Source organism: Corvus hawaiiensis, chromosome 13 (assembly GCF_020740725.1).
Source record: "Corvus hawaiiensis isolate bCorHaw1 chromosome 13, bCorHaw1.pri.cur, whole genome shotgun sequence".
Classification (NCBI taxonomy): Eukaryota; Metazoa; Chordata; class Aves; order Passeriformes; family Corvidae; genus Corvus; species Corvus hawaiiensis.
Window position 1 is genome coordinate 14,572,613 of NC_063225.1, and position 24,030 is coordinate 14,596,642.

General features: G+C 39.3%; 1 protein-coding gene across 3 annotated transcripts in view; it reads right to left on the reverse strand.

The window, feature by feature from the left end:
- Positions 1-244: 244 nt before the first annotated feature.
- Positions 245-24,030, reverse strand: part of THSD4 (thrombospondin type 1 domain containing 4) — a 260,490-nt gene continuing 236,704 nt past the window's right edge. For all 3 annotated transcript variants that reach the window (XM_048317821.1, XM_048317822.1, XM_048317823.1), the window contains 6 exons: positions 22,142-22,346; positions 21,689-21,862; positions 11,232-11,405; positions 8,988-9,167; positions 6,962-7,106; positions 245-6,129 (listed from right to left, as the gene is read on the reverse strand). In XM_048317821.1, coding sequence (XP_048173778.1) covers positions 5,987-6,129; positions 6,962-7,106; positions 8,988-9,167; positions 11,232-11,405; positions 21,689-21,862; positions 22,142-22,346 — 1,021 coding nt within the window. In that variant the 3' untranslated portion in view covers positions 245-5,986. The remainder of the gene's footprint in view (positions 6,130-6,961; positions 7,107-8,987; positions 9,168-11,231; positions 11,406-21,688; positions 21,863-22,141; positions 22,347-24,030) is intronic.

Consider the following 24,030-nt stretch of genomic DNA (forward strand, 5'->3'; position numbering starts at 1 on the left):
CCCAGCACCCAGGACAGGGAGCTGCGCTCCCTGTGTAACACTCACCGCTGTCCTGGGACATCCCAGAGCTTGGCTGTCACCCCTCAAAGGCTGGCACACGGGTTACACAGCTTTCTGCAACTTGGTTATATTGTGCCCACCCCTGTATTTGCTAAGTTCCCTTAGTGTGTTTGTACCCTTGTTTATGCTTTTCCTTAATTCTCAAGAAACTCAAGTACACATCAACCAAAAAAACCCAAACATGTCACATAAATTAATCTTGAGTTACTTTATTTTTCACAATAATAAAAAATAAATTAGTCATAAACAAAAATAGTTAACATTTTTTTCATCAAAGAGAAAATGTATACAATATGAAAAGGATGCTGTACAGTTCTGGTTCAGGTACATTGCCAGGGATACATATTCCTGAACGAGTCAGAAAGCAATTATACTCTCCCCCTTTAATTCACTCAAGGAACTGGCTAATCAGAAAGTTTAGAAAATTGTATTATGGATTTACAGTATGACATATATACAAAAATATATATGTAATAACTGTGCTATAAAATTCCCTAAAAAGATGGGTTAGTATAATGAAAAAGCTGGACAAAATTTGAATGGTATATGTAAATAAATACCTATTAGGTCCCTTTTAATTAAAATATCTGCCTATTCTAAATATTTGAAATATTTTGATGCAGTGGCTTGTTCCACAGACACAGCTCAGAATTACATATTTCCCATAGACATCTTGTATTTACAAATAACAACAAAATAAGTTATAATAAAGTATATCCTTCTGCCAAAATCAATTATGAGGGTCAAGTAGACAATTTTATACATATTAAAAAAGGTTGAGAGTTTCTTTTCTTTTCTTTCTTTTCCTGTCCTTCCTGATCCTCTCTGTAGATCGTGAGTGACTATGATGGGACTTCACAAGCTCGTATGTACCCAACCCCTGCCAAGGCCACTGGTCTCAGGAGACCCAAACAGCATGGAAAAACAGGTCAGGACAAGCAGCAATGACTGTTGCTGAAAGGTCAATGATTCATCAGAATTAAGCTCCCCTCCTCTCCAGGTATGATGGTACTTATCTGTATCCAATTACACTACATAGGGATATATAAAATTGGGAACTTACTCTTCTGAACTTCTGGTTATTAAAAGCTGAGAAGCACAGAGCCAAATTCAGGTCTGCTATGAATTCTCTTAAATGGAATTTTCTCCCTTTCACCAGGTCTGAATTTTGCCCACACTGAAGTATTATAATGATTATAAGTTGCTTTAAAATATTTTGAAAATGTTTAGTGGATGATTTTTCATTTCTGACATAGAAATAATTATTTTACTCTGTTTTCTAAAGAATGCCTAATTTCATCTCCCACAAACATTCTGTAAGTTCAGAAATAAAGTTTACCTTCATGTTCAATATTTCATGTTTTGTGTTCCAGTTACAGGCATGCACACAAATTATCTGTCCAATACAAAGAACAGCTCTTAAGAGACACTAAGTCTCAAGAAAACCAGGTAAACACACAGCTTGTCCTTTGTGAGGACCATAACTCTTTTTCTTCAATAGATGTTACATGTTAGAATAAAGGGCCACTACAGACGTCAACAGCTGTGCAATCACAGGAATTAATTCACTGTGTCCTTTGCTACTGTGCATTTAAAACTAGCCAACATGGATATGCACAGACACAAAAATCCAGGGGCTGGCAGAAACACTCTTCTCTTAACAGTTGGGCTTATTTCTAACACAGATTCTTATAAACCAAAGGCCAGTTCAGGATTTTCAGTAATTCTGGCAAAATTTAATACTGTCATCCAAAGGATAAAGGGATGAAAACAAGGTAAGAAGGAGAGGAGAAGCCTTGGTGTGGGTGTAAAAGGGATAGGTCAGGATGAGGATGGGGAAAAGCAAAGCCCTAAAACGCACATTTTACTTCTTGCAGTGGTGCACACCACAAAGAGAGGAGCGAAGCGTTTTCTTCAGCAAGACATAACCTCCCCTATATGAGCCATAGGCTGTTTGAGCACCTCCCTCCTTCCTCCCTCAGTGGTGACCACTGGCACTTTCTAGGATTATAGACTATATGACTGGTATAAAACTGCACCATATTGCCACAAAACTGGGATCTAAGCAATAACATTAATGTTAGACATTGCTTTATTCATACAGAAAGTTCTCCATTTGCTGAAGTATTGGGGGAAAAAAAGAGACGTTTATGTGAGTAATGAGGAAGACACCAGTTCCCTGTACAGGGGTTCTGAGGTGGTCCTGCACTGAGCCCGTGGCCATCCAGTAGGGGTGGATTCAAGGCTGGCAGGCTTGCAGCACACCCAAGTTTGCACTGCACTCCCCAGCACTGCCCTGCCTCCCAACAAGCCCTTCCCTCTCCAGAGCCCTGGGGCTGAAGGTCAGAGACACCGAAACAAACACTAACTCTGTCTCATTGCTGGCTAAGTCAGACACATTCACAGGGTCACTCCTTCATGACAGGGGCAACCCTCATGCTTCCACATCATCCTCTGTGAGAGGAAGGGAGGATTCCATGAATTCGGTCTCTCAAACTTGGCATGCATTTGGGGCACACAAGGAATTCTACCTACATATGCTTGAAGGTGACATTGCACAGGCAGTAGCAAACTCTGACAGGCCCTTGGTAAGTTGATATACAACTGCACCAGGAATCCTCCATTCCAAAAGGAAAGTGCTTTGAGACACAGAGCCTGCTCTGGATGAAGCTGATTTGGCCAGCCACATGTCTGTAAGACATGAAACTTTTATGCAGATTTTACCCCGTAAGCAGCTGGACTCTTTCAATAAAGTATCTAACTTATTCTGGTCTTCCTGGATTGTGTAAAGCACCTTCAAGGCAAGGAAGCATTTTTTTCCACTATCCTGCACGATTTTGACTGATGTTACAATGTCAGAAAAAGAAAACATTAAAAATCAGAAGTCTGCATAATTGATATTTGCAATTGATAGTATGCACAATTTCTTACTTATACTGGTGTTGTATCTACTCTAAGTCTACTACATTCATTAAGGCCACCTTTGGCTTCCAGAAAGTAAAGTCAGATCCTCTGCAGGCATCATAGTAAGCTGGGGCACTGCTCCATTAGAACAAACGCTATAGGCCCAATTTCAAAACTATGCTTTGTGAGATGGTGAAATCTTAGCACAGCACCTACTTTGTGCAGACAATATTAGTGTATCAAAGTGCTGATGAAAAGGGCTCTTTATTTTGCAGGAACAACTATTTTAATAATGCTGGCACACGAGAAGAGATGATAAATGATTAAGTTCAGCAGCATTCTGGCACTTTCCTTACCTTTAGATGTTTAATTAGGTAAAACTGTATTTTTTAATCTGGTATATCTGAAAAATTTCTCTTTACTTACAAAGTACAATTTGTATAACCATAGCTCACTACATTCAATTCACAAAGATGTATACATTAGCTGTAATACAGAGTTATACTGTTACGTGTATATATATACTATTTGATAGCTGTCACACTGTTTACTTCAGTGGCAGCTTAACAGAACCTACAAGATGATCATCTTTGTAAAATAAGCTAATGGCCATATATTCCAGAGCAAAATAACAGATTTTATAAAATAGGAGGATCTGTCTATGTGCTGAGTCACTGATGGTCTCACAGCCAAAGTGTGTGTAAGAAGAATTTGTTCTATGACTGCAAACCTGATTCTCTCTGCATCTCATTTGCCTTGGGGTTTTCAGGAAGCCTTTTTATGGAACAGGTATTTCCCTCAAGCTGACAGGAAACACTTCCTTGGGACGAAAGAGACAACAGCAAAAATTATATAATGTATGTCAAGATTTGCTGCAATGAGATACACAGATGAAAATCTGTATTCAGAAGTACTGGATTCCAGAGCTGTTTACACTGCACTTTATCCATATCATTCTTTGGTCAAGAATCTAAGGAATATAATATGATAACAAAACTGTAAGTTATCTTCATGGATAAATCTTTGTAATACAAGGGAACAGGAGGACTGTGAAAGATTAATGAACTTGAATTAGAAGTTTCCTAATTAGATTTTCTAACAACTTTATATCTATTATTTACAGTGAAAAGGCCCGAGTCAAGGTGTACAGAAACAGCCAATGACATTATTGGCTGACATATGACAATTTAGAGTCACAAAGAAGACCTTCAAATTTAGGGGAAACACTTCTTCATTTCATGTAGCCAAACAGTAGCAGTTCATCATGTCCAAAAATATATTTTCCAAGAGTGACTGAATCAAAACAGTCAAAAGTTTATCTCAATGCAACTTTTAGAGTACAGGAATTCCACCTTCCTGTGGCTCTCAGCACACAAACTGATGTGACTGGTACCACACCCAGCAACCTTCGCCTCACAGCACTCCATTCCCTTGCCACATCATCTCCATCAAAGTAGCAAGAAGAAAAGGATACACAATGAGGCTCAAACCTGGCTCTGCATCAGTAGCAGGATACCTAAACCACATCTCTGAGAGTGACTGAACATAGATTATTACAGCTGTTTTACAACTTGGCACCTTAGGAACAGATGCATAGATGGGCATTTACAAGCAATATGCTGTAATAAACAGCTGAATAAGCAGAGGTGTTTATTTTTTTCCCCTCAGCCTTATTTACACATTTGAAAGACCTCTCAAGTAAAGGCTAGAGAACATGCAGATAATGCAAAATCTCATCTGCACTGCATAGTATACTATTTGATTTTAGCAAGTCTCAAGGCTGAGTACATTGCAGAAATGAAAAATCACCACTTAAATTCAGCTCTAAGTCTGCAGCCATTCTTGAGTAATAGAAAAGGAGTGGTATGAATAGATCTGTGCAATGAAACTTGAGTAAAAAAAAGACAAGTATGTTCTAATAACTGATCAAAACCTGAAGAATGTCAATAGCTAAGATCCCCTTTTTACAGATACTCAGCTACTACACTCATACTGCTGCCTGATACCAAGAGTAACAGACTGCTATAAGGCACACACGCCTCTATTCTTTGGTGGTTGTTTCAGAAACTGGTGACTTATCCAGACTAGGTCTGGACAAAGTACTTTGGTTTGGTAGTTGTTAAACAATAGTGCAGAGACAAGAATTAGGCAAGATCCCAGTTCTGAAATAAGTCCCTACAGAAAAGAGGCCTCACCAATGGAAACAATCACTTTTTATACCAGCAAAGGCTCTTCACCTTTCTGGTTAACCTGTCTCACTGACAGCTGCAGTTGTTAAAGACTTAAAGGGCTAGACACTAGTGTCACTCTGGTAGGTACTGTATTTTAAAATCCATACAAAATTATAAAAGTGTATCTTCACGAGTTTATGAATTAAATATAAAGGCACCTTCTGGCAGTCAATATATATTTGCTGCCTAAGGACAGGACGTTAGCTAAAAGTACAACTGAGAGAGCTTAACAGTGACTGATTTATTATGAATGGACTGAAGTAGTTAAAAATATACGTTAAGAGTGCTAAGAAACTGATGATAAATAGTTTTCAAGGGTCTGGTTCTTTGGGAAGTCATTTTTCTCATGCACATGTTTCATTGATTTAGTCATCTAACTTAAGGCAGTCCAAAATACCAAGTAAAAGTAAGCACTCAGAAAATAATGGAGCAGCTGCAACCATACTGGTCAGTTATCTCCAGTAATTGCCTGCAATTGATTTTAGTTTTCATTAATTTCACGATTTTAAGGCCAGTATGTTCCTTAAATAATTATCTGATGAGCAGGTGCAAATCACAGTATCATTAAAAATGAATGCTTAAAAAAGGTCATGATTTTACAACAAACATCTTAAAAGAGGTAACTGCACAATTACTGTAACTGAAAGGGTGTGAGATTTAACCATACTCTTGATGCACTCAGCAATATAAACCCCATCTCTAAGAAGCTACAATTGCTGCAGTCAAAGCAGTAGCACTGTTCAAGCTCCATGTGAAGAGTGCCATTGCTGCTCTGAGCAGAGGAGTATTTGTTATCTACGCCCCAGGAACCCCAACTGTCTGTTTGCCACACGGGTACAGGATGCACAACAGGCTGTTTTGTAATAGGTGTACACACAGAGCCGGGCCTGGACCACCACATTACAGTTGTAGTATTTATCCTTGCAGTTCTCATCTGCGGAGAGAAAGGAAGAGAGAAGAAACTAAAAAAATGTACGAGGGCAACAAATAAACAATTCCCTTCCTTTTACTATGTAAAATCCCTTGGACCTGTATTTAAACACTCAGTGTCAGGTCAAAACAGGTTATCTATACAAATAAGACAGACAATTTAAGATTTCATATAAAGATACATAAAGCATGGAAGAAATGTACCTATCCCCATGTCCCCAGGGTTTTTATGTTATATTAAAGTATGTTGAATAATTCTCAACTGAAAATTGTTGGAGAACATTCAGAGTTAAAGCTGTTTCTAAATTCTTGCATCTTTCTCTTCCTAGCCATTCTCATTACTATAAAAATCAAATCTGTATGAGATGAATAACTAATTCCAATGCAAATTAAGTGTATCTGTGTATTTACTACATACAAAAGCAAATTGCTTAATTGCACTTAGTATCTTAATTTAATGTTCTTGGTTCTTATAGAACCTGTTACCAAATACAGTATATAATGATCCTTTTTTTTTGTTTTAAATACTCTTCCAAGAGAAATGTTGGAGAATGCAAGGAGGCTGCAGAAAAACACCCTGTAGGTACCATTTTCACAGAAGCAGATCTCTCACATTCTCAGCAACTTCAAGAGTAAGCCAGTTTCTTACTCATTACAAGGAAAACATTTTTATTGGAAACCTACTTTTAAAGCACAGAAAATAGCTGTATTTTGTGTAAAAATGAAACTCTGAACTCGATTAAAAAAATATGCTATTAAAGCCTCTGCAAGACTATAAAATAACTTCTCCACTAGATGGAGTTCCATAGTTAAAACAGAAGTTTACTCTGCCTCACCTATTTCAGGGACACAATCTTGTGTATTACAGGGTTCCTTCTCTTCAGGTTTGAGCTGTGGATCACACTGAGTACTGGCTGCCATGTCATCTGACAGACATCGCACCTCCCGAACCCGAAATCCTCCTTCACAGGATTTGGAACACTGAAACAATTAAGCTGAAGTTCATGAAGACCATAGGAGATGTGTAATTACAGAAAGAAAAAAAAGGGAACCTTGAAGCCAGACCCAGCTATCACTGCAGCCTTTTATCAACTTCACCCTACTGGATTTTATTTTCTACCTATGAAGCTCTTAATACACAGGTAAAACTTTGTTAAAGATTCCCAAACATTTTTGACTTTAGGAACAACAACTGGATAAATAAATGTAGTGGGTGCTGTGCAACTGAAAGTAAGCTAGGATAGCTCCCTTTCTGAATTTATTACTTAGCATCTTGCTTCTTCAATTAGTCTGGTTGTTCTCTCTCATTTAGACATATCCCCCAAATCTACTCTTTCCACAGTGTTCACATTTCCTGCTTTAAGAACTTACTTCACTGAACTTTACTACTTGACTGCCCTGCCCTCCACTGTTCCTTCTGCCATTTATATAAAAGCAGGAGTAATTTTAATTGCCTTATTTTTTCTAGCACTCAATTATTTTTCACATCTTGCAGCACAATGATTTTACTAAGCGTTAGAAGTTTCTTTGAATTTCTAAAGGAAATATTTCTGTGCTCCTTCAGGGTCTGTGATGAAGCCAGAGACTTTTGTACTTGCTTGTTATGGTATTTTTAAAGCAAATTATTACACATTTCTGCCCATACTGAAGCAAACACCCACTGACCAAGGATTTTGCCTGATTGAGGTCTCTGAGATTTGGCTCACTGTCCAGTTTGATGTAATGCTCAAAAACATTTACAATTAAAACCTTAATAGCCCAAAACTAGTAAGAATGTTTTCTTTCTGACATTTTTGGCATAATTACTTCTTTTCTTAACATTGCATAAACAACTTATCATGATCATAAAATCATATATTGCAAAAAACTAACCAAAGTATTCTCAATATTATATTTTTAACTGCTTTTTCATCTTTAAGTACAACCCTTACCTGCATTTGAAAGGGCAGCCATGTGCAGCAGTAACAGAACATGGTTTTTATAGAGTTACGCCTGTTACATGCCTGTATAGAATACTGTAATTATTCCACATCCAGCCATAAGAACTTCAGGTTTGCAGAGATCTTAAGCACATCACACCTCACACAAACCATTCTGAGCTGCATCCGCATTGCAGAGCTGCCACTGGGAATCTGACTTAAGGCTCGACAAAGGGTCCGAGTTACTGCATTCGATACGATGTCATCTCATTCTGAGATGACAATGGACTTTCTGATTTTCGTTTAGGACAAAAATGTTGGGTTTTTGTTTGTTTTTGGTTGGTTTTTTTTTTTTTTTTTTTTGGTAAAAAAACCCAATAAACTATGTCAGATATAGGAAATTATAGAAAGATAAGATGAAACCAAAGCATTTTGTGATGAATGTAGCTGGTCCACTTCCAGGGGAAACTGAAGATGCAAGAAGTTGTACAATACATTTTCTCTCAGAGAAGTTCTAAGTCTTACAGTGAAGAGTCTACAGTAAAATATTACGATAAAACTGACTCTAAAAAATGAATACATCCCTCATTCTTTATTAAATGCTCCTTAATTTTAATGAAACTAGAGATCTGAAAGGAACTTCTAAGTGCACCACATTGTGTCATTGTAAGGGCCAAATCAACTTTACAAAACAGGAAGATTCTATGAAGAAGAGATCAGCGATAAAACGACAACTGTGCAGTGTCTCTTTCTGGTCAAGATACTTCCTAAATTTTCTAAGCTCCACTGGGTAAAGAGTATGCTTTCTTTTTATTATCATTCCTGTGCAAAATTAAATCAATTTAAGGATTGATGGTTGTATCCAAATGGTGTTCTCTTTCAATATAAACAGAAAAAGATGTATCAAACAAAGTACAAATACAGGAAAACACGATAGACTTACTGTGCTCCATTCTGTATGAAACCACTTAGATCCACATGGCTTGAGGTAGCAGGATTGCTGGCTGGGAGGTTTTTCCAAATGTGAACATTCATAGGGGTTCAAAACATCAAAATTACCTTCAGTTTTCCTAACACAAATTACTTCTCTCTGTTGAGTTCCACTACCACATTCAGTAGAGCACTGCATCAGAGACCAAAAAAAGTGGGGAAATCTGTTATTCTCCTCATGTCTTTCAACTTGTTTACAAAGTAGTATGTTTCTCCTCATCACATGGTACCACAGACTCAAAACATATGTCTAATTATCTTTATGAAGAAGACATATGACTCTAAGTGTATTTCTGGAAAAATCTTAAAGTGTAGTTTTACCTGTAGCTACAAAAAGGAACTGGTATTTATTTTTCTAATCAGAGGAGAAGTATAACTCCCTTTCTCCATAAATAGTGTTACTGCTTCTTGCTGAAGCAGGATCATAATTTGTGCTGCACTGAACTTTGGAGGGTTATAAGGTCAGAGCACAGTTTTGCAGCTTTACAAAGCCTTACATTCTGTGCTGGTTTTAGAAAATGCCTTGATCTGCCAGGGTGTTATTTTCATGTTTGCAAGTATCTATGTGATGTACTGTTGGTTCCAGATCTGAAAAGTGAATTTGACTCGCTTGGATTCCTACTGCCCATATAAAGGTTAAGTACACACACAATACTGTTTCTGGCACTTGTAGAAAGGTTTTTAGAAGATTATTACAGGAACATATTTGTTTCTATGTTGCATAAAGGACTATGATTTTAAGAAGGCTTTTTCCAGCCTAAACCAATCAAATGTTTCTAACACTGGGGATTTTGTTGGTATTTTCGGTACAGTTTACAATCCCTTTACCAGATTCCCACAAAACTCTTGAGCTGATTGAAGAACCTTAAGATAAATGCACCCAAATAAATTCTACAGGAAGTACAGTAACTGCACATTCTTTAACATAGAACCTCTCAGTTACTGCTGTCTTTTAATGGTTCCTCCTACAGGCAGTATCTGAACACCCCATCTTAGCCCCTGCTCTGCCCTACTGACTGGTCTCATTTTGCTATTAAAAGCCAGAACTTGTCTGGTAGAATCGATGTTGTCAGACATTGCTTTCGGGTCAGTAAAGACTTTGTACCCTTGTGTGCATCAAACAATTCAATTCCATGCAAAGAAAGAAGGGGAATTAAAAGAACAGTCAGGATGCTCTGACTGAACACCTCTCCAGGGCAGCAAAAATGAGTAGAGAGTTCCTGTTCACCATCTGGAGAAGTCTGAGTAACAAGGCCTGGATTTCATCTGTTATTAGAACTGCAGAAAAAGATTTTTTAAATTTGAATTTTTTTATTATTCTTACACATATTCTTATACACAATAATTATCACTTACACTTGAAAGCATTAGCATAGTTGTAGCCCTGTAATCTCCCCTTTAGCTGTACCAGTTTAATTTCCAGCTCCTTATCTCCTGGAAGGACCGTGGGATCTGCAGTGCAGCGACTTAACAGCACAGCTCCACAAGTGCTGGCACCAGCAGCCCCAAAGGCTCTCCAGGCTATGCCAGAGCCTACACAAAGGGACATAAATGCCTGGGGCATGAGCCAACAGCTTCTGAAATGCCTTTGTGCCTGACAGCAGAAATGTTTATCTGGAACATGAAGGACTACTAGATGTGGATAAAGGGAAGAATCTGCTTCGAGGAAAAGAGCATCAGTATAGAGGCCACTAACCAAAATTTGTCCTTTTGCCTATTGTAATGACTTTCAGCACAACAATACCAAAGCTAACTTTCTGATGTAGCCACTGTTTTTTGCCTTACCTGTTGGAAATTCCATATTCATATAAATGCATAGGTATGTGTCTTCCTGCATTTAAGCATGATCACAAAGGCTCTACTTTAGAAGTTGCAAACCTGTCACCTGAACATGCTAAGCAGCATTCTGTCATCATTCATTTCATAAATACGTAGGGTCAGTAGATGAAAAATAAAATATGAAGATAGAGAGGAGGAGAAGAGCAAAATCTTTTTTTTAATCAAAGTAAAAAAACCCAGCAGATGCTGAAAAGTACTGAACATCAACTCAGTAAAATACAGGAAAAAGATGCCCAGATACTCTAGAGAGATGAAGAAATACCTTACGGCACACATATTCATTGCATAAAACCACAAGTTTAAAAGTAAAATACCAGTAGAAAAGCAGCAGATATGTTAGATACAGAACTTAGCTTACCTGTGTCCAGCCCCCCGCAAACCACTCCACTTTCCCAGTGCAGGGCCCGTTATTACAGGGAGTTGTTTCCGAGGGTCTGTTGTTGCCACAGCCTTCCAGAGGCAAACTGCTGACGTGGTTGGTCATGCAAACCACGGAGCGCGTGCGGATCCCGTCCCCGCACTCTGCAGAGCACTGCGAGCAAGAGACACGACATGGTCACCTGTGTGCTCCCCAGACTGCACAACGAAATGACAAGCAACAGTCATGGAAGTCAATCATTTATACAAAGTCCATTATTTTTACTTGTAATTCAGCTGTAGCAAATTGTCTTACAGTATCATACTTCTGAAAACACTACTAGTAGTACCTGTCTTTACAGTCAAAAATGAAAGAATTAGCTAAGAAAGAAATCTCGTTTTACAGTTTTTGTAAGCTTTGTTACTTTTCCTTCCTTCCTCCTATCCATAAATTCTTTCAGTTTTAATTTTATTCATCTTTTTTCACCCTAATTAAAAGCTCTGAGAATGGATAATTTCCATAAAAGGCAGCAGTCCTATTTCAGCCTTTGACTTGTTCACCGAGTTTCTCCTTCAACCATGCAAGCTGTCAGCCAAGTGGATCTCACACTGGCTGAAAGGACAAGGTTAGGAAGACTCAGAGGGCTGTGGCACCAGGAGTAAAGTGACTGCACAGTACACCCTGGAACTTTTCCATATAACAACTTGACAGTCTGACAGCACAGTAAAGTAGAAAACTACTACAAATTTTTTTGACAGCTGGTTTCAAAAGATTCAAGTAAATTCTCAGTAAACAACTGTAGCTACCACCAGTTATTTACTGCCCAGCCTGTTTCAATGGTAAATTTTTAATTAGTTTTAGAAGAGGTGGCCATGTGTGTTGGGTTGACCCTGAGTTGATGGACAGTCTTTAAGACCAATTACGCTTCTCACAATTTACATATTTAAACCGCACGGAAAGGCGGGACTTCCCCTTTTGGTCGGAGCTCGCCTGCTGGAAGGTGGGGGGGCTCCGAGCCTCCCGGCCCCGCTGGGCCGGGCTGGGGCCACTGCCCCTTTCCCCCTTTCCCATCGCTGCGGCACAGACCCTGGGTCACTGAGGGGGACTGTCCCAGAGCCGCAGGCAGCTAAAACCAGCCATGGACTGCTCACAGCTAAACCCATCCAGCGCGGCTTCTGGGGACAGGCGGGTCCCTCTCCCCTCCATGCGGAGCCGGCGGAGCCAGCGGGAGCCGGCAGAGCCTCCTGTCTGCAGCCAGCACACTCCGTGCTGAACTGAAGAGGACACCACGCAGCCAGCAGCACAGAGGGAGCGAGGCTTTCCCCACCGTAAAGCCCGAACAAGAACACCCTTCAACATGGCGGCTTCAGAGTCAGAGAGAAAGAGAAGTGAGTCCCGTGGGACGGAGCTGAGCATGGCGACGAGAGAAAAGAGGGCGGTGCCGCGATTCTGGCGCGCAGCTTAAAAGAAACCTTCTTGCATGCCGTGGTAAGAAACTGTAATACCACAAACTGTTTGTGTCTTTAATCCATTTGAAGAACATGGGGGGTGGAGAATCAACGTGTGCCTATGAAGTTTGTGAAGAGTGCCTATGCCAGGCTATATAGAAGCAGTGAGAGGCTGTTAGAGACTTGTGGCGAAGAAAAGCCTCTGTGTGCAGGCCAAAATAACTTATCCTTAAAAAGATAAATAACCCCATGTGATGGCCCATGTTCTGTAGTGTGAAAGAACTGTGAAATTCTTCATGGGAGAGATGTTCTACACACAGCAGACTGTTTGTTTCCGGGCGGGTCTGCTATTGGTGGCAGTTTGGGAACCACGTGCAACTGAAGGAAAACCCTTTTTTTTTCCTTAAGCATAAGAGAGAGACTTTTCAAGAACTACAACACTGACTAACATCCCATGTTCTGTTATCCCTTGTGTGAGCTGGATAAAAGGAGAGAAGTGCTGGAAAGAGGGGGGGGGGGGGGGAATTTACTTTAATTTTGTTTTGTTGTTTTCTCTTTACTTTTAATTCTGTTAGTAATAAAGCTCTTTCATTGTACTGCAACTGTTTAAGGTTTGTGCCTGCTTTGCTTTTCTCCTAATTCTTATCTCACAGAAGGAAAATAAGTAAATAATGAATATTTTGAATCAAAACCACTGCATTTAATTGGTGTTTCTGCCTGGTTTCAAACTCAACCCGCTACACCATGGAAGCCTATGTCCATTCAATGTTGCCTTTTAATGATAAGACTTTCCAGTAACTAATGTTCACCATTCTCAAAGTTACACTGCTAAATTCTGAAAGCTCTTCCTAAACAGTGATATGCAGATTATGTCACATATTCAGAGACAGTATGGATGTCAACCACAAATCACAGGATAAATTCCATTTATGCCCTTAGAGTTTGCTCTTTCATCTACTGCAGGAGGAAAGTCTCATTGATATTTCACTGTCCTAAGCAGCACCAAGCTACTGACATTTAAAAAACAGAAACATGCCAAGGAAATAAGAAATTCTCGTGTTTGACTGTTCCTTTGTTGCTTAATTATTTCTTAATCTTCCCTTTTGTTTTCTGTTAAAATGCATTTGGCATTTCATGTCTAGACCATTAACATAAAAGAAAAACCTTTGTGCATATCTTTGAAAGATATGTATATAACAGAAGTTAAACAAAGCAATTATATTACCCATGCAAAGAAACCCACATATAAATATGTAATATATGGGAGAAAAAGAAGCATTTGATTGCAATTTCAGATTTTATTTTTAACATAAAATGTAATTAGGAGAAACTGTGTATTACTTCCACAATGAGAACTACATTCCTTGTGAATAAATATAACTCTGCATTGGAACATTTTTAAAATTATATTGAGTAAGAATGAGTCAAAAAACTGGTAATGAGACTCAAAGTCGACCATTAACTTGATTTAGCTGCCATTGGTAACAGTGTCAGGGTTCACTGCCGTAGTCAGCTGCAAAACTGCAGATGCCACGACAACACCATTATTAACAACAAGACCAACCAATAGAGTCACTCATCTTCTCTCGAGAGACCAGTGACTGAAAATACTGTTGGTTGCAAACTGCTCTTTATTCACTTGTGCAGAGGAACACTGGTTACTTGTGTGAAACATGTAGTCATGTTACATTTATTTCACAGATACAGAATCGAAAACCACTTTTCCTATCAGCAAGTTGATTCCTTTCACAAGATGTTCAAATAGAATAGCAAAGATTTACTGAAATGGAATGCCTAGAAAACTAAAGAAGTGATTCAACTCTTCAGAAGCAATTTTTCTAACAAAGTACAATTTTTGAAAAACTAGAAATTCAGGTTTCTTCCTCCATCTGCAAGATCAAATAATTAAGCTTCTCTTAAATTATGCCTAGAAGTAACCTAATGAGCCTTTTTTGTTGGTGGTGCACTACAAAATTTTCCACCTTCATGCAGGTATCTAAAATAGATTTACCTGCTCAGCAAACCGATTTCATGGCTAAGGAGGCCTTTTCAAAGTAAAGCAGCAAAATCTTGAAAATACAAGAATGATGTAAATTGTGCTCATCCATTTCAGACAGGCCACTCCCAGGTGAGCTGAGCCCCACGCCGTGGCTCCCACTCAAACCTAACCGTGCTGAAATCAATTCTGTGGCTGTTCCCATTCCATCCTCAGCAAGTATGTTCAATTACATTACGCAGAGAGAACGATGCATGTGCTCTGCAAATACTTTTCTTATTGCTAACTAATTTTCATTTGACAATCTAGTTTGCTTTTCTGCTTTGCAAACTAGAGCTGGGAACAAATTTAGTCTGTAAAGTCATCCAGAAAATCTCCCTAGTCTTACCTTTTAAATGATTATGTTATGAACTAGGCTTGCGTATCAAATAACAGAGGAAATACCAAATGGGAAGGTATAGGGTTGTTCCACTCTCTGCTGCAAGATTTTACTACAGATTAACTACCCTCTAAGGATTTACAAAGCAAACTTAAACCTGAATGTTTCACATTATGTATTTGTTTTTTCATGTTTTTATCTCCTTTTCAGCAAAAATCTTCTATGTGAAGACCATGGATTTCTAAAGTCCAAGGCATCCATTATGCAGAGAGCTGCATAATGAATCCTCTCCCCTTGGTTTTTACAATTGACACACCCATTACTTTCAATTTGGTGCCATTGATTTGTTGCATTAATACACAGTAACTGCCATAACCTAACACTGTGAAACATGAGGAACTTTCACAAGCTGCAGCTTTATTCTGGTCCTATTATTAAAGATATTTTGTTTCACAGTCTTGTTTTAATTGGCAGAAATTCCTCAGAAACCTCTGTCTGTGTTTTAAGGAGTCTGCCATTTTTCCTCTTCCTGAGGTCCTTCCCTCATGAGTTCAATTTCAGAAGCTTTCCATACCCATTAAAAACCAAAAATAAAACCCCTCATTCAGGGCTCTGATAGGTGTCAGAAAACAACTGAGCAGCAGTCCAGGAAAATAAGACAAGTTCCTGCAAACTTGGAAAACTGTAAGTGGAAGCCTGAACTTTGTCACAGCTACAAGGCAAAGGTAGAGCAAAAAAAATCCCTTTTAGCAGTGCCAGTTCCCCTTCACTAATGTGCCAGCCCTACTCATTACCCTCAAATGGGGCAACAGCCCACAGGAAAGTGGCAACAGGAAGTCTCCTGGGCTTCCAGAGTCCTTTCACCCAGGCCTCAGCATCACTGCTAACCTTAATTAAATTTTTAAGTAACAAACAATTGTAAAATACCCCCATTTGTGCAGGACTTCTGTTTACCACACTTTTAACCTTCATCACCTTAATTATTCCTCACAGGATAGTATAGATTTTTATCAGTCATCCTGCTGATGTTACACTACTGCAAAAAATAAAAATGAAGATCTATGTTTCAAATATATCTGTAAAACTCCTTAGCATTATTTGACCTACTCTGAGAAAATCCATTTCAGAAGGGATTTTAGACAGATAATGTAACCTTTGTTTTTCCAATAATACGCTCAAAATTGTATTTCAGAAGACCACTTCTGCCACAGTTCCAAGACTGGGGCAGATTTTCAAAGGACATAAACCCACGGAGAGCTGCCTTTTCTTAAAAAAGTAAAAAAAAAATTAAAAGAGAGTGTAGGAAAAAATATCGTTTTGCATTGTCAAAACATTTTCTGATACCTGGATTTAAATTGTTTCCCTTTAGAGTGCACCTATGCATACAGCAGGTGCTGGGTCAGTCCAGCAGTTCCATGGCATCCTTCCAAGCTAACAATACCAATGCCCTCTGAAGTAATTACCAGCAGGGAAGAGACTTCTTCACTGCTCTGGCTCACACCATAACCCCTCTGGAGAGCTGCCAGCACTGCCAGCACAGCCTGAATGCACCAGCACATTGTAGCCTCACCTGGGCCCCAGCCACGCCTTGCTCATGGCCCAGATCTCCCTTTAACCTTGGCCCTGCTCCACCAGTCCTTGTCTGGGCTTGCTCGGAGAGATGCCTTTTCCCAGCCACAGCCTGCACTTCCATGATCCCCCCTCCGCGACTCACTCCCCAGCCGGACCCTGCGCCTGCCTCATTCCCACAGGCCTGCCCCAGGATCACTGGGCTGGGTCCGACCCTGGGTTCTGTCACTGAATGGACTTCCCAGCTTGACCATGCACCTGCCTCATCACTGGCATCTTGCCTGATAATGTGGCCCCTGTTTTACCTCTGCATGCCATCCTCCCTGCAACACCGGGCCACAGGTAAAGCCAGGCAGGCTTTAGGGGCAAAGCAAGGCCAGGTCTACAGAAGGAAACACAAATCTCTGTAGACCTTGGCCACCCTTCTATCAAAACCCTCCTGGCTGTATATTCCATTGCAAATTATGAAGTGAGTTACATATTTACACATAAAGAATGCAAACCTTCTATTTCCATATGAATCCCACATGAAATCAATGAAAAGGGGTATTTTATCTTGTTTTCATTTTATACTAAAACAAATAAACAGCGATAATAAAAAATAATGAACTCTTGCACAAGCTTAATGGTGATTTTTCTTTTTTCCCCCAAGATTCAGGAGATTTTAAGTGAAGTATTCAGATTTAGATAACAAGCAGTGAAAGACAAGTGTAAGCCACAATATTCATTGGTGGTTCCACATTTGGTTAAAAAACCCACTTGAAGCTTTTAGGCAATGTTTAGAATTGAGAGGAATAAAACATTGATTTTTATGAAGTTCTCCTTTTACTACAGTTCACTTGCAGAAGATTATTACAGAAGCATTGCTGTTACTCCTTTTAATGAAGAGTGAAATCCAGAGCATGTGTTTGGTTTGTTTTGATTATGTTCCCTGACGTGCAGCGTTTTTTTCTTTCTTCCCAAGATTTTATTTTGGCCACAGAATCTCATTAACATCTAAGAATTGTTTGTATTTTGGCTTCTCTTCTAAGTAGGCTCTAAACATAAAATGAGAAACAAATGAACAGAGGAGATGGCAATGAGGAATAAACAAAAATGCAGGAGGGGAATGCTCCAGTTAGCTGGAAGGAAACATTGGTGAGTCTCCCATTGCTGTAAATCAGGACAATGCAGTTTCCCGCTCCTGACCCATAGGAGAAGTAAACTTTCCAGCAATTAGAGCTGTCAAAGAATCAGTCATGTGAAATGTTTGCAAGAATCTCATCTGCTCCCATCAATCCCATTTTGTTGCTAAGTTCAGTAAGGTTCACCAGATTTACTCTACTGATTAATGGATGCTGTTTGGTGGAACTCTGCTGTTTTAATGCAGTATGACATCTTTAGAGAATTATGAGACAGGAAGCAATCTTTCTACAAATGCACATAAAAATATCACAAAAGTTTGTCCAGACTCTCTATAGGCAAAAGAGGTTAAAGATCATGGAGAAGTCAAAGCCATGAAACTTAAGTTAATTCTCTCATTTATGCTCAAGATAGAGCAATAAATGCAGAGACAGGCACAGACAAAGTAAGACCAGTCTCACTTTGCTACTACAGACTTTTAACCTGTAATCTTTTCCATTGAAATGGGTAAAAATTTCTGCTTCTCTCAAAGACTGAGCCTGCAGGATATCAGTATATGGTGTTTAGACCTACTTCCCATACAAGGAACAAGAGTATATACTTTTCAGAAAAGAAGTGTTTGTTTCCCAAGAATGAATTGCTTTCCCTCCTTCCTTTCCAGTGTGCACATGGGGGCCACACACCTCTTGAGCTTTGCAGGAAAAGTATTTGTGTAACACACACACACAATGGACTCTGAAACCTGTTTATCAAAATATCACAAATCAAGAGCTGTATTGTCTTAGGAACACGAAAGGGTTTTTAATTACATACATAAAAATTCAGTGTGTGCAGAAACCAACACCAAGGAGGTCAATGCCATGGGGCCAAACAGGTGGCCCATAAAATACATAAATACGTCGTGGGAAAACAAGACTGGGGAACACAGCAAGAAGGTAACCAAGTTACAGGCTAAAGCAACATACGGCCCACCCTGGGACAGAAACACAACTCCTACACACAAATTTGTGTGTGCTCTGCAGCTTTTAAAGTGCTTTTTTTATGCTATATTGCTTAAGTTACATTTAGGGAAATGTAAATATATAATTCAGAACCACAGAAACTGTTAATGATAATATAGGTAACTAGCATAATTTTCGCATCAATTAAAACTTTGCAAGGTTTCAGTAAAATAAGAAAACACAAGATCTTTTCAACATTCCTAAATTACACCATGTTCTTTTCTTAAAACAGTGTTAAAGAATACCCTTGTCAAATTTTGCACAAATATGTACTACAGTTATCAAATCCTGAAATTGAACATCTGTTGCCAGCAAAGACAACTGTAATTTTTATGTTGCTCTGCTTTTTTCTTGGTGTTACGCTAGTTAACCAAGGCTATATTGTAATGCACCATGCATCCCATCAATCCAGACAGGGAAGGCTGATCTATCCCTTGCTGAAAGAGGAAGTACGTGCCCAACCAGTATCTGACAGGCTCCTGGAAATCTCTACTTGCTGCATGTGCAACTGTACACATGTACACTGTTTGCAAAGTGGGTTCAGAGAAGGCCTTCTCTTACAGCTGTAACTAAGTTTGAACTCAACCATTTCAAAGTTCCAGAAGTTATGATAAGTTCTTTTACCTCTTATTTCTAGGCACGGCTGAAATGTCAAAATACAATGGGAAAGACTGTTCTGTGGTATTTCCAGCTGGGACTTGAAGTAGGCATGTAATAAATCTCACAAAGAAGGTCTGTTCTTGTGAGATTTCCACCACAGTTTTGCAGACTCAAGAGGTTTGAACAAGGTTTTTTAAAGCATTTGAACTTTTGGCTGCTTATCTGAACCATTTGTGGCTGCTCATCGTTGATCTATGCTTATTGCTGAAGTGTGGCTTAGCTTAAAGAACTTTTTAAGGAATTGTTTGGGGAAATGACACATGCAAAGCCCATACACCTGAGAATGCCCATTTTCTAGCCCATGACAGAATTCTTCTCTTGTTTTTTAATAGAAACACACTCCTCTACAAAGAAAGAGAGACTTCTGCTCCTAAGACACAGCCCTTCCAAGGTTCAAGATGAAAGCTAATGGCCAAAGGACTTTGCAAAGCTGTTCACTGGTCCTGTATTTCACTGCCTGCCACTGTAATCACTGCCACTTAGTGTCAGAACATCCGAGTTATGAGGTATGTGTAAATCTTAGGAGATCTTGCATATTCCACCTCAAATCTACTTTTTTCCTGAAATAAGCTGTTTCTTACATCCTCTTTGTGAATCAAACTCCAAACCCACTCCTGGCAGAAGTGATGGTGAATAATGCCAACTACAGTAGCAAGCATTTGGAAGAAATTAATCTGTACACTTATATAAACTGAGAAGGTAACAAAATCCATTCTTTACTCTCCGGCCCTAAAAGTTTGTGGTAAGAAAAAAACTCCAACAGTTTCCACACTACCTGCTTCACTTCTACGTCTCATTTAACACGTTTAAGTAAGCATAATAACATTCTACAGTTATAACCTTCAGCTCAAAAGCTGCTTTTAATTCTGCAGAGGACAAAATATCAGTGTAGAGTAATGAAGAGAATGGTGCTAGAGTTTTCACTGCGATGTCTGTGCTTTATGTGGTGGAACTGCACTGGGTGATAGCAGTTGGGCCAAATGATGTCTTTGAGGGTAGAATGGATTTAACAGCATTGTACAAAGAACAGATCTATAAGCAAAAAAAAAAAAAAAAAAAAAAAGCAGAAATAAAAAAAGCACTGCCATTTCCCTACAGCAAAATCTTTGCCCTTTGCACTAATACTTCTGCTTCTCCTGGTATTGTTCTGTCCACAGTATGCAAGAGCACACACAGGAAAAAAAGTCACACCACCACAGATTTAGCAGTCTGTATTTTTGCTTTCTTTAAAAAACCTATTTGAGTTGTCTAGGGGCTGAAAATTTTGCAGACCTTATAGCAAGATCTGCCTTTTACTGTGTTCTGTGACATAGCAGGTCCCTGCCCTACTTGTGAAGTTCCTGCTCCATCTCTGCATCTAAACCATGTGGGGAAAATCTTCTGAGTGTCCAAACGAAAGCACAACCTGTGAGCCTGACACTCCTGGCTTTCAGAGGTACTACCACAAAGTGATCTAAACAATGAAATCATGAAGTTATGAATGTAATCTTACAGCTTCACTGACAGATTACATTGCTTGTCAAAGCAAAGGGAGATGTAACTGGGATTTTACAGACTGAAGGCTGAACTTGTCTATAGATTAAACTGATACGCAAACACCCACAAGAGGGACCAAAACACCAGGCTTTTCTTAGCCCATGTTTGTAAGCCTCTTAATGAAAACATATAAATATCACACTGAACAACAACTCTGAGCCCAATCATGAAATAACTTAAATTATGACTGGTTTTATTGCTTTCATGCAGAGAATCTGACTCACTGGAAGAAAATTAACCCCAACATCCACATTCACAAAATACAAGAGCCTGAATCAAGCCTGCCTGAGTTTATGAGGTTGTTCCCCTCTTTTCACACCTATAAGATAATTCGTTTATGGCTTGAACTTAAACCCAGACATCAGGCCTCAAATCTGTATCCCTTAAAAAAACAGTGGGAAAATTTTTAAGAGTCTGAATCATGAGACTCAGAACTAAGCAAAGAAGAATAATAAATCTCAGCACACTCAATATTTTGGAAAGTTCAGATTCAGAGCCAATTCTAAGTCTGGATGTTTGGCCATATACCCACATGCTTGCCCTTTGTATGCATTCTTGTATCTAAACACAAACTCAAGAAGCCCTTGGGATCATTATTTTTTTGTTTGCTTTTGCATGTTTAAAAGACCAAGAATAAACATGGAAAATAGGATTACTCCTTTTATGGCTGTACAGATTAATATTTTTTCATTCTGATGCTCTTGTTTTAGAAGGTTTGGCAGGATAAAGATACTAGGAAGCCTTACCCTGTCACTCCATTCTGTGAGGAACCAGCTCTTGGCACAGGGGCCCATGTCGCAGTTCTCGATATCATTTGGCCGCAGCTTCACGTTACATTCCTCATCATCAACAATGTCCCCAAGGTTGCTGACACACTTCACATCTCGAGTCCTCTGCCCCACTCCACAAGGCACTGAACACTGTAACAAAAGGGAGGTTGCATCAGGACTCTGTGCAGTGGTTTTCCAGGGAGCTGGGACCATACAGCTCATTCACTCCCGCTAAGACATCTTTCTGGGTAGGAAACTGATTGTCATAGTCAAGCAGGAATTTACTGAACTAAGATTTGCTTATTTCCAAGGCTTTTAATATTCCACTTGTTTTAAGCAAAACTAAATTGATATTTGAATGGTGATACCTGGAAGAAAATTCATGTTCTTTCTGAGGTATTCTGCCCCAAATGAATGGATCCTACTCACTGAGGTCCACTCTGTCCTGATCTGCCACTCGCTGCAGATCTTGAGCTGGCAGGTGCTGGTTGTGTCAGGTTTCTCCAGGTGCTGGCAGCGGTACTGCTGCACTGTCAGTGTGCGGTTGGCGTAGATCTGCCGGCACAGGATCTGGCGGTGCTGCATTCCGAGCCCACAGGTTTTGCTGCACTCAGACCACTCCCCTATATCCCAGCTGAAGTGGAAAAAAAAGGTTATCTTTGTTCCACAAAGAATTTCGACCACCGATCTTAACAAAACTGGAATGACATGATTCTGATGCTGGTCCAGAATCCTATAAAATCACACTTTGGTCTCTGTGTGTGCAACAATCCCTTAGGAAGCACCATCGCACACTTGTGTACACAGCCTTCCTGCAGAGGTTGGTAATAATGAGCGTGGATACAGATTACACAGTCCATGGTCTCAAGACATATTACAAACGTTACTCAAGCCTGTAATAGCTGCTTGGTTTTTGGAAGGATCTATCTGTAATATATATTACTGCTCTACTGACACTTCCCAAAGTTTAAGATGTGCTGCATAAAAGTTGTCTGCAGCAAAGGCTCTAAAAAAGGCCAGTAACACAAAAACCACGAAACCCATCCAGGCATTCATTCATCAGTAAAACAGAAATAGTAGACAATAAGCAATGAACAAATGTAATTAATTTTAGAGATTGAAAAAATCTCTAGATATATTCTTCTCATTCCAAAATTTCTCTGTATCGATTTAGGCACCTTTGTATAAATACCTGATTTTCAATTTTTTCTTTACAAGCATGAAGACAGACACACACCTAAAGGAAGTATCTGAACTGTTTACACATTTTATTTCAGAACTCTTGTGGATAGCAAGCGCAATCTCTGCACTTAAATATTTACATTTCTTTGTTTGTACTCTTGGTACTATCCTGAATGAATATGAATTATTAGAATGAAAAAGGTGAGGAAAATGCTTCTGGTGAGAGAAGACATCTCCAGGAAAATGACTTCAGAAGTTCCTGAGTATCTAATATGCACTAGGAAATTGCTCATCAGATATCTCTGAGCCCGTAAGGGCACTTACACCACTAGAAACTTCCATGGGATAAGGAGTGACCACTTGCTGCTCAGAAGAGAACTGGAGAGTATAACCCCAAGAGAGACAGAAAATTGACCTAAAACAAAGTTGCTGTAATGGCAACTGGGTTTAACCCTTTTCTCTTCTTGGTATACACCCTGGATGAAAAGTCCTTTTGGTTGTTTTTTTAATTTTTATTTATTTTTAAATTTTTGAATATTTAAAACAAGTTGCTCGGCCAATTGCAATTTGCAGTCTCCCAATAGCAAGAGTGATTTCAGAAGGAAACCACACCTGAGCTGGTTGTATCAGTGTGCTGGAAACAAGGACCACCACCTCAGAACCAGTCTTGGAGCCGAAGAACTACTCAATTCAGGGAAGAGAGGTGAATGTACAAGGGGGCTGTTGTGAGCACTGTCTCATCTTTAAATAATGACAATATGGCCACTATAGCACACTGATCTCATGTGGAGTGACAGGACCTACAGAGCCTCTTCTTTAGACAGGCATATGCAGAAGCCTCTCAGTTGAGAAAAATGTACCCACAGAGACCACACAGAGTGTGTCTGCCTGAACAATCACACCCATTTTGAGAAACTGCTACACCTACTTGTTGCCAGGTTCCCTTTTATCTACTCTGAAAGCTACTGCTCCCTGTGAAGGGGAAGAAGGCCACCAACAACTACGGAAAAAAAAATCCACTACAATTTATGACACAAGTGCACTGTACTCAGAAGTTCAAACTACTTTCCTACTTAGAATAGCCTCTTCCACACGCAAAATCTTAATGATATTGGCTTATTTCACTTGACTTATAG